The sequence below is a fragment of the Mastigoproctus giganteus genome, chromosome 13 (genome assembly GCF_048544385.1).
Source record: "Mastigoproctus giganteus isolate SK-2022 chromosome 13, ASM4854438v1, whole genome shotgun sequence".
Lineage (NCBI taxonomy): Eukaryota > Metazoa > Arthropoda > Arachnida > Uropygi > Thelyphonidae > Mastigoproctus > Mastigoproctus giganteus.
In genome coordinates, this window is record NC_143587.1 from 111,671,222 (window position 1) to 111,683,411 (window position 12,190).

Here is a 12,190-nt window from a genome sequence, read left to right on the forward strand (position 1 = left end):
TGTCATCAACCGTCTCTTGAGGTTGCTGCGACCACAGATGAAAACGTTTCCAACTGGACTCCTGGAAAGGTTAAGCACGCTCAATCAAGTGGACTCTATGCAAGGAAGCCAGTAGTTTGTATCCCATTAACTCCAAACCACCACAGGACTCATCAAAACTGGTGCCATGAACACATGACTTGGAGCTCTGACAATTGGGGTACAGTTCTGTTCTCTAATGAGTCCCATTTTAGTCTACAAACAGATTCTAGAAGTTATTTCAACTGGAGACAACAAAGAATACAGTACCAACCTCCAACATCAGAGAAAGAGACACACAGTGGAGTTGGTGTTCTCGTGTGGGGCGGAACGAACAACTATCGCACCCCTTCATGTTCCTGATAGCAGTACCTTATGCGCGTAGACGTAGTGTATACAGGGTGTCTCAAAATTATCAGTACAAACGTTTAGGGGAGGTAGGTAACATCTAAATGAATGTGAATCGCATAGGTACCCATAACCGGAAACGTCACGGGAAAGTAGTAGCAGAGGCACAAGAAGCAGAAATGACACAAGACAGTAATTAGTGGAAAACATTTATTTGACATAATATTAACAATTGAGTATGAGATAGATGCATTTCATGATGTTACAGCAGATGCTTGAAGGTTCCACCATGAGACGCGATGCATGCGTGACCCCGACGCAGCATGGATTGGCGGCGGACACGGTCGAACACATCTGGAGTTTCTTTGACAGTAGCAGCAGCAGCGCAGACGAGTCTCGCCACGAGATCCATATCCATCTCCACAGGCGATTCATACACGATAAATTTGATGGCCCCACAGAAAGAAATCAAGGCTCGATAAATCAGGTGAGCGTGGGGACCAGGCAACAGGTCCACCACGGCCAATCCATCAACGCCCAAAACGCCTGTCCAAATGGTCACGAACACACCTTCCACAATGGGAAGGCGCCCCGTCATGTTGAAACCAAGTGTTGCATCTCACATTTGCTGGAACATCGTCAAGTAACCCTGGTAGAACTTGTTCAAGAAAGGTCCGATATTTAGCGGAGTTCATGTGGGATGGTAACAGGTATGGGCCAACTAAGCAGTCACCGACCATACCTGCCCACACATTTATTGCGAAGCGATGTTGTTCTGCATGGGGGCGCACACCGTGTGGGTAGTCGTGAGCCCACACATGAGCATTGTGCTGATTGAATAAGCCTTCCCGTGACGAAAACATAGGCTGGAAAATGCAAGTCTTGAACACTTTCTTGGAGAAACCACTGCGCAAAAGCCACACGTGCAGGATGATCTTGGGGGAGCAGTAACTGAACCCTTTGGAGATGAAAGGGGTGTAAGGAATCGTGGTGCCAGACACGCTGTACACTGCAACGAGATACTCCTAAGGCAGAGGCAACAGCATGTGTGCTGGTAGTAGGATTATTCTGGATGGCATTCAACACACTTTCTTTCGTAGCGGGAGTTCGCGTCGAACGTGGTCTGCCTGCACTACTTCTGTTACCTCTAAATGACCCATAGTCGCACAAATTTTGATGCACACGCACAAACAAACGGTGGTCCGGTACAGGTCTGTCTGGGAAGCGTTCTCCATAAATTTGTTGAGCGGCTCGTCCATTGCCCTCTGCTAATCCATACACTAGGTGCATGTCTGCCATGCTCTTCGTGCGGCGACTACTGCTTGAATGAGTAAACCAGAAATTTTCCCTCTGGCGAACTGATGAACAACGCAGTGTACCGAGTTACGGTGACGTTTCCGGTTATGGGTTCCCATGCGATTCACATTCTTTTAGATGTTACCTACCTCCCCTAAACGTTTGTACCAATATTTTTGAGACACTCTTTAGTGTTAATTGTAATGCGGGACTGGGGGTTTTCCCCAACTTCCCCGTCATGCAATGTGATGAATACAAAACTGTAAAGGCCAGATTTACGTAGGGTAGTGAGTGTTTGTGTGGAGTTGTGTTGTTCATCCGACCTTTTAGCCTAAAGGCCCGTGTTTTCATACAAAAACCTCTAGTTTACCGTCCAGCGCAACTAGGAGGTGGGCCAGGGAGCAGGAAATGTAAGGCTCTGTTTGGTGAACCTTGTGGCAGCCAAGACAACACGACAGGAAGAGCCCATTAAAAAAAAAAAAAAAAAGTGAAAGTTAGAAGATGATAGTGGGGAGATATGAAGTGGGAGGGGTATATCAGTAGAAGGCTAGAGGGGGGGAGTAATTAAGGCGCCCACCTGAGTGAAAAGGGGGACAGAAGGGGACCAGCAGGTCAGGATGGCCATCCAGCTCTGGGGGTGGGATATGATAGTTGTCAGTGGGAAAAGCTCAGGAGGCAAAGGAGGGAGGGTGCCACCCAGGTTGGGGGAGTGAGAGATCAACCAACCCAGGCAGTAGGATAGGGAAACGATCCCTATATAGGAGTACTCTATCCCACACTGGCCAGAGGGCATGCCAAGCTGGCCTCTGTCAACATCTCATACCACACCAGCTAAGTAGCCACGGCATGGTGCCTGCTTAGATAGGCAGGGGGTCCAGGCCATCTGCCCATCTTCCTATCTGGGGAGGAAGAGACTAAGGTCCATAGAATCTTATAAACACCCTTATATCGTGTATATTGTGCATGGTTAATATTACAGAACTCATATTGAGTTCTGTAATGTGACCTTTTTGGTAATTCTTATACAACCCCTATAAATGTCCCTTATACCTATTCGAAATTTCTTGCTGTCTCCTCATTTCATCGTGATTCTATAGTACACTACCGAAATTTGTCCTTCTTCATCGCAAGCTGCGCGAGTTACACCACGTTTTCTGCGTAGTCTGTTAATTGTGTAGAGCAGTGTACATAGTGTACAGTATATTCTACACTGTAAAATAGTGCTGCAAATGATGTAGCCAGTGCGGGAATACTGTGTTGGAACCTACATGCCTGCTAAATGTGGCTAATGAGTATATTCATTGTCAAAATTAGTTGTAAATTCCTGACTTCTGCGCTCAAATTGGGGACCCTCTTCTATTGGTTTACCAGTAATGTTTTTGGATATTTAGCCGCTTTATTCTTCCGGTTTGTGAGGTATGTAGTACATAAAGTTATTTTTCACTCCCTTCCTTGCATAGCGAGAGGTCGATATGCTTGGAAAAAGATATTAAATTTCTATCCTCTTTCTCTTATTTTCGAGCAGAAATTTGTTGCGACAAGGCAATTATGAAGCCTTCATACAGCTGCTTCCTCTCCCCAACACTAATCACTTAATTTCTCTTATGCCCTCCTTAAAATGAGAGGTCCTTTTGTTTTTCTCTGGCTGTGAGAGGTCCAAAGTGAATTTAAACTTCACTGAAGACAGCGATTCTTCCACCCATAGTATAGTCGATTTTAAAAATCTAGAAGCTATCACTATTATACTTCACTCTCTTTAAAAGAATAATTGAAGCAAATTGATTGTTAAGAAATTGGAGTAACACCATTGAACGTAAAAAGGAATTAAGCACTTATAGTATTTCGTTTTCGTTCACTGATGCCCTTATTGTAAGTGTAAATGAAAATTAAGCAATATGCAGTGAACACCACTTGTTGAAGTTCCGATCAGACGTTTACATGAAAAGGGGGGGGGGGGGAGAAAAAAGAAAACCGTTTATTGTAATCAGCTCTCCGGTTTATGTTATCGTTTTTCTGCTTTATCGCGCGGTTTACGTACTGTATATGCAATAGAAGTGATTACGTAATGTCCCAATTTATTCTTGAATTCCGTTGTGTAGCTAGTTACTGATTTTAATTCGTACAGTTCGTATGGTTGTCGGTGTCGTTACTCGGTGAAACAAAGTACTGTATCTCTACTACAAATCTGCCTTTTCACAATAGATTATTAAACCTTTTCTAATTCTTGATTGTAATATTTTCTTTATTTGTTTTTAAAGGATTGCAGAAACAGTTTATGACAGTTTCACTTTAATTGAAGGCATTCATTTTTATTTCATTTTTATCTCGAAGAAATGATGGACAGTTAAATTAAATTATTGTATATTGCTTGATTTTCATGTTTTCTTTTTGTCCATTTCCATCTTTTTATAATGAATTTAAAAAAGAAAGATAAGCAACTTTTAATCTCGTAATTATTGAATCCGGCTTAAAAGAAAAATATTTAAAGTAATATCAAAAGGGAAGGAAATTGTGTTCCAGACGAGCTGGAAAAATACAGCTCAATTTTCATATAGTAGAAACAGGAAAAATTAGTAATACAAATTATATGTATAAAACATGTTAGTTTGGCATACCAGTAATCAAAAAAAAAAAAAAAATTGTATGAGGCTTAACAAGATGCGAAATGATGAGGCGCATCGAGAGGGAACAAAGGCTACCATTTTGAGAGTCGGAGGGACTCCCCCCCAACGCGTATCCTTTGACATCTATTATAAAAAGAAAAATTGGAGGGAAAAGACGAGTCCAGTCAGGCCATTTTTTCTCCGGAGGATCGCCCCTACTGGATCCGATACTATCTCAAACTGCGTATGTCGGCATCGTGGTGTGCCTCGAAATTTTGAAAAGGACCGTTGAATTCAGTTGTGGTCACTCTGGGTTGGGAACTACTGGGTCAGGGCTTAAACAAATTCTCCTCTGCCCTATCTGCCAGGCAGCGCTGTAGTCGTAAAATTAGCAGAAGTTACTCTGTGAATGTTATGCAGAGAGTATACTGTGCTTTTAATCGAATTCCAGAGGGTATACGGTATATACCAGTGTGTGTGTGTGCATATATATATATATATATATATATAACACAGCATATTTACTTATTTATATATACGTCATATATATTAAAAATAATAAAACCATAAGTATTGCCTAAGAATCAAATTCTAATAAATTTATTTTTTAATTTTCAGTAAATATTTTAATATTTGTTTTTACAAATCTTTCGAAAACTAGAAGTATACATTATTCACCTAAAAAAAATCCAGAGGATATACGGCGTACATCTTCCACCCAGTGTTGCCAATTTAGCGGTTTTCCCTAGTTTTAGCTGAATTGCTTCAGGTTTGGCTGATTAAAATATGTAATAGCGGATAGCGGATTTTTTAGCGGAAAGAGTATAAATGTAAAACTTTTAAATATGTTTAGCATTTTATATATTTCGGCAGTGTAACATTTAAATTAAGAAATATTTATTTAATAATATAAATATTTCATAATTGAAATGTTTTATTGATATACATCGTAAACATAGAGAGATATCTTATTTCACAGGTTTTTTTTTTTTTTTTTTTTTTGGGTTTTTTTTTTTATAAAGTGAAGAATCGGTTTTATATTATTCAGGGATTCCCCTGAGGGGAACCCAACAATTTCAATACGTAGTTACACTCGCGGACAAACGACATGACCGTTGGGTCATAGCTTTAAATTGTTCAATCAAATCGAAAAATGTGGATACGATACGGGCTCAAAAGTGTTGTAAAAATTGTTTTACCTGAAGAAGTGCTTTGCAAAATGGGTACACAAGAAGCATACGATGAGGAGGCATTGAATTTTGACTTTAATTTAGATTTTTAGATATATATTTTATATTAAAAACAGAAAATAAATAACTGTACTGTATATATATATAATATATTTTTTAAATCCTTACAAACAAATGAAGGCTAAATCCTATTAATGGGTGCCATAAAAAAATAAAAAATATATGCTTAAAAAATTTAATAAATAAAAAATTAGGGAAAATCAAAAATTCAATTAACTTTCAAAATACAAGAAAAATTTACCTTTCTTATTTATTTATTTCTAAAATAAGATAATTAAATCATTTTTCTTTAGAAAATTTTCTTCTAAATAGAAACTCATATAGATAACCTTCTAGTAGACTATCCTGTGTTCCAAACTGACATTTTAATTTTTCTTTGGCATGTAACCAAGTGTTTTCAATATTTTGAGTATGAGCACTTGAATCATCTGGAGAAACAAAATTATAGCGATGAATAACCTCATCATGGGTATAATTAATGTCTCGGTAGAGAGATCTTTATATGCAGGCCATCCATCACTGATGATTCTTGTACCTGGCAATATTCTCTCTCTTATAATTGATGATAGAGTTGTTTTATCTCTCTTTTCTACGCACCAAAAACACATTGTGTTCCTATTAGTCGTCCTGAATTATATTTTCTTTTGAAAAATGCTGATTCATCAATTTCAACTTCGATAGGTATTCCATTTTCTGAAATCCCCCCCCCCCCAGTTAACTATCTTAATCAATTATTGATATCATGCAGATCTCCCTCAGATCTTTGCATTTTTCAATAACAATGTTTTTATTGATATTTAAATCAAGAGCAATGCAATCTTGATTCCAATCTTGGGAACAGAAGTATAGAAATAATAAATTTTGAGATAACGATAATCTACTATCATTAAAAAAAAATGATTTATGTCTAATACTCTTTGTTTTACGGCAAGGTTTCTTACAACCCCATCTAAACATATCAGTTTTACATTTACTTTTTGTAAGCCGCATTTCAAGATTGAACCTCGCCGCTAGGCTCAGCCCAATGGAAGAAATAACTGTCGTTCTGTTTAAAGTGGAATGTGCGATTTTGATACACAAATGTAAAACTGCTTTATTTCAAATCCGCAGTTGGAAATAGATTACTATATAGTCATTCTAAATGTAATTATTTATTATAAAGAAATAAACTGATTATTCCAGTTATCGTGTAAAATTTTATTATAGCATTATATACTGTACATGGTAGTAAACACGTTACATTATACAACTGAATGAACCTATTTACAATAACATTGTATTCACAGTTATTTACAGTTATTAATAAAGTTCACTGTTTCACATTTTTATGTACATAAATATTTGGAGGCACGTTTTAATCCACATAATGACTCGTTCAAATGTGTCTTCTCTTTCTCAGTTCACACAGTTTTTCTAAACTACACACTAGATGGCGCCAGGGGAATGGCTGAATCAAACTTTTGTAGGAAATAAATATTTGTTTTGACTCGAAACTTTTATCATTTATCTCACAGAACATAATTTAAAGGTGTAAAACAGAGATTAAAAATCATTGTTTTAGACGCAAGAAATAGGTGTATTCAAAAAAATGTTATGAAGCACATACAATAATTGCATTCCCAAGCATTATTACCGTTCGAGTAGTGTTTTGAATAAGGTTTTTCGTTGTTTTTAAATGATTATATATAAAATTATTATAAAAAAGAGGAAAGAGCCATGTGAATCATTTCTAGTGTATTAATTGCTTTCCTTTTTTTTAAAGATAATCCTATAAACTTCAAGACATCCAGTTTGCATGAAGGTTTATAGATACTTATGGTAATATTAAATATAAATTGGAACATTGATTTATTTTTCCTTGAGGGAGGAAGCTTTTTACCTAAAGTACTATCCCTTGCATCAGACGAAGTCGTTGTGCAACATATTTAGATGTATTACAACTTGCCTGATCATATGCACGATTTAGCTACTTTATTATTAATTATTGCAGTAATTTGTTTTCCCCCAGTCTTGGCTCTTCGAAGTTCTACATCTCTAATTCCCAAGAACTGTTTGCTGTGTCTCTTGTTTTCAAACAATGTACACCGGACGGAATCTCTGATACCAATGAAGCGTTTTTCATAAAATAAATAGCAATTTTAGGTGCCGCAGTCTTTATATATCAATCTTATGGTTTATTTATGCTTAAATAACGTTTCCATGACTGTAAATACTATTGTTATTATTAGAGACACAGTAAAAACATGCAGCAAATCCTTTCTAAAATAAAGTGGGTCACAGTTTTCTTTTTCTCTCCACTGGTGTGTCACTCATATTATATTAGGTTGGGCAGCCTGAATTTTAGTACCAAGGCAACTTAAGATCGTGATGACTCAGTATAGTATCCATAAATTGCATGTGTTTGTTGGATATGTCCGCTTGAGGAATGCAAAAATAAGCAAAATGTCTAGAAAAAATCCTGCATCTCCGGCTATTTTAGCTCCATTTAAACTCCTTGATAAGCTTCTAGTATGACTGACGGTATTTAAACTCTTCAAGGAATTTTACAGCTGCTCAATCTCTCCTAACCACCTCATCGCAATAGTGAAAAAATAGTGCATTTCAGTAAAACAATCCTTTTTATACATAAGTACAGTCTGGTTGGTTTGTTCCACAATTTCGGCGATAGTTATTAGGGCTATCACTGTGCCTAATCAGTGTGTGAGTAGCTGAATACGCGCTCAGTTTTATCTTTATTCACGCGTCCAGAATATCAAGATCACCGAGAATTTCCTATAGCCTCGTATTATAGGCAATGTTGCTTTAAACAACCACTGCCTGTTGAATGTCCTATTTACACAACCGGCTATTTCTGGTTTTCATCAATCAAGTATAGATACAGTTATATTGACAAGGAAGGACGTTTTTTTCTTCCACACTTGTCATGTTTGCCAAACACCATTCCTATCATCCTGGATACGGTCATTGCTGCTCCTGTTTTCCGTCTTAGGGGTAATGTTCGGAGAGCTTGAAGCGCTCGTGCTTCACGAATTATACTCTGAAAAGCTAAGCTAACACCGACATAATTTTCCGCTGCCGAAACTTCATAAAATTGACACAAAAACTGCAGTGACATCTCATGACCATCATCCACTCCGACTTGTCGAGCGTGTTCTAGGTCTCGCTTGTTGCCAAGCAGGATCACGGGAGCGTAGCGTGGCCCCTTGACAGCGGTTACGGCCTCCAGGTAATGGCGGGCCTCAAGGAAACTAGCACGATCGCAGATGCTGTAGACTACAACGTAAGCGTCTGCCCAAGAGATGTGGTCGTAGAGACAGCCGTTGGTCTGTAAGAAACATTGCAAAGAAATAAGCAAAAGAAAATAAAAAAAAAGTTTTCCAGAATGCATACTTATATATATATATATATATAAAAAGACAAAAACATTTTATCCAATTAATTATATATATTTTAGAGATTGCCTGATACTACCGGTGTTTATATACTGTAAAAAAGACAAAAACATTTTATCCAATTAATTATATATACTGTACATTCTAACCCCAATATAACAACAATTTGTGGCGGTAAATTGAAATCAATATTTTAAACTTATAAAATTTATTCACAAATTTCATTAGTAATATAAAGGATTGAATAATTAAAAAGTTTACTGTAATGTTCCCTCGCCAGTAGAACACTAGTTGTAATCAGTGTCTTTCCACGACCTGTCGAAAGGGTTTGAGTTCAAGTCCTGTCAACGATGTGGTGTTCTTTTATAGTTTTTTTTTTTTTTTCCCGCACAGGGGGGTTGAGTCAGTTAGTCTTCAGCGTGGTTATCAATCAAGGGTTATTTAATCCGGAAACTAGTTTTTTTTTTTTTTTTTCTCTCAGCAAAACAGGTAAACCAAGTAGGGAACATATGCAATTTAAACACCTTTGTGTATTCTCACGTGGGGTTTATAAGCTACCCTCGGGTAGCTTATAAACCCCACGACAATGCCTTAAACAGCCTCGATACGTTACACTCAGTGGCTACTTTATTAAGTACACTTACCTAATAACGAATATTCTACCTTTCAGCCCTCAGAACAGCTTTTATTCAAGAACCTCATAAAGTTTCTTGAGTAAAGGCAATTATTCTTCATGAAATAAACTGCACATGGTGTCGAAAGCGTGCCACAGGGATGCTGGTCCTTGATTCAATTACTTCTTACAGTTGTTACAAATTGGATGGTTGTGGATCTCTATCCTGAGGGACACGTTCCACCGCCTTAGTTAGGTGCACAGTTGGATCGAGATCTGGTAACTGGGGAAGCTACCGCAGTAAGCTAATATTAGAGAAATTTGAACCAGCTTTGTACAAATATGGACTTGTGACATGGTGAATTATCCATGAAGAACCCATTGAGATAAATACAATGTAGCCATGGAAGGATGTTCCTGATCGGAAACAATTTCCAGCTAACTTCTGGCATCCAAATATTCCTCCACTGGTATCAAGGGGTCCTAATGTGCAACACGAAAACACTGCCCGCGCCATTGCACCACTACCACCAGCCTGCAGTTTTGACACATAACAGAATGGGTCCATGGACTCATGCTGTTTTCTTCATATTGTAGTCCTCCCATTAACATGAAACAACAGCATTCATCACACCAGGCAAATTTTTTTCAAATACTACGTTGCCCAGTATTTTTATTTTCTGAGCGCACACTGTAACCTAGAATAAAACTGTACCTCCTTGTTTTTGCTGACAGGGGTAGAACCCAGTTCAGTCGTTGCAATACTCCGATTCAGAACTGGTTCATGGACGATGAGCTGTGCATTTTGAAGTGCCGCTTTTGTTACCATTATTGTTCTGAATTGTGTTACTGTAATGTTCCCTGTAACTTTTTAGTTCCTTGCCCCGCTGTTTGATTCTGATCAAGCTGTTTCTGATCACAGGATCGCCGGTGCCTGGATGGACCAATCTCGATACATCTGACACACAGTTCCCCCAAATACCTTGGGGCTCCCAGGCTTGCCTGATAGCCCCAGTAAGAGTTTCAGCTAAAGGGTAGTCCGTGGCGCGCCGGGGGAAGGGGACAAGGTGTCTCCTGGCCCCTGGCTGTGAAGTCGCCAGGTGCCGGTACTCAACACTCAACATAACAACACACGTACTTGCACCCTACATACATTACACTTGCCGGAGTAGGCTTTTGCCTTTTCAGATGCTACAACGGCATATAGGGGAAACTCTGGAGACTGCAATAAAAACAAACACACCTTGACCTTGTCAATTGTTAGAAGTTCACAGTGGTACAGTTACATGAAAAATAGAGATACACGGTAAAGGAATTATTTGGATATTCCTATTTTCTATTTGGATATTCCTATTTGAAAGGCTTTTTTTCATCACTATTGGCCAGAGTGATTTCTCTGGCCAATATTTTGCGTACTCACTAACATAAACATACAGTTTTCCACTAACGTTGTTCCTGAAGACATTTGGATACTTCAAACAAGGTTTAAAATTTTGTTCTAATAGATACACGGCCCACTGACAGCCCTAGACATAAAATAAAAATAAACTGTTTGTTTATATTCTGGGACAGCCACATACGATCAGAAAAATTTACAACTACAGAGATTTTAGGAATTTTTCATCCGTTGTGGCATTTTCATAGATTCATGCATTGGATGTGTACTTTCTATACTGATCACTTGGCTACGTTTGTGCTTGACAGTACTACACTGGTGTGCAAAACTTAAGGACCAACACTATTTCTAAAAGTTACAACCACAAAATCTTTACTTAAGGTACTCTTTACTGATGAGAGTAGATTCAGTCTCAGCAGCGATTCTGGACGTCAGCTAATCTGGAGAGAGGTTGGCACACGGTATCACCCCGCAAACATCACTGAAAGGGATCGATATGGCGGTCGAGGTGTTCTCGTCTGGGGAGGTGTTATCTTCGATGGACGTACACAACTCCAGATACTGGAAGGCTGTACTGTAACCGGTGCACTCTACTGTACTGAGGTAATCCTTTCCCATATGCGTCTGTTCTGAGATGCCAATGGCTCCGAGTTCGTGTTTTTGGATGATAACGCCACACCCCATCGCAATGCAGCTGTTGATATGCTTTTGGAAAGTAAGGACATTGTTCGTATGGATTGGCCTGCCCGTCTTCCTTTTTATCCAATCTAAATCCCATCGAACAAATATGGGACGCTCTGGGAAGACGCCTAGCGGCACGTCCACACCCATCAGAAAATGTTCACCAGCTGAAGATGGCGCTGACAGAGGAATGGACGATGTTACCGCAAGAACTTATCAACAACATTGTTCTAAGTATTGACAGGCGGTGCAAAGCCTGCATCGACATTAGGGGTGGCCATATCTCCTACTGAGGACCACCTCTTCCCTTTGTTCCATCTTTGGCAGTGATGCATCTGTATCATAACAGCCAGTGCTATGTTGCAATCTTTGAATAAAGTCCCTCTGTGCCGTTTTGCTTCCGTTGTTGTGTCGGTGTTGTTTCCTTCATCATTTCTGTACCTCACGAGGTTCCTTTGGTATGTTTTTCCTATATCCAGTCCACTCTTATGAGAAGCTACAGGTGAAAACCTGACTGGTCCTTAAATTTTGCACCCAGTGTAGTTGTTAGTCGAATTCTGTCCATGCTGGTTTGTTTTTAGAGCTCATTGACT

General features: G+C 38.7%; 1 protein-coding gene across 1 annotated transcript in view; it reads right to left on the minus strand.

Moving 5' to 3' along the window:
- Positions 1 to 8,285: 8,285 nt before the first annotated feature.
- LOC150076363 (ras-related and estrogen-regulated growth inhibitor-like protein A) overlaps positions 8,286 to 12,190 on the minus strand; it is a 148,154-nt gene continuing 144,249 nt past the window's right edge. Inside the window, exon 4 of the mRNA XM_090387473.1 lies at positions 8,286 to 8,840. Within this exon, the coding sequence (XP_090243599.1) occupies positions 8,397 to 8,840 (444 nt within the window). The 3' untranslated portion in view covers positions 8,286 to 8,396. The remainder of the gene's footprint in view (positions 8,841 to 12,190) is intronic.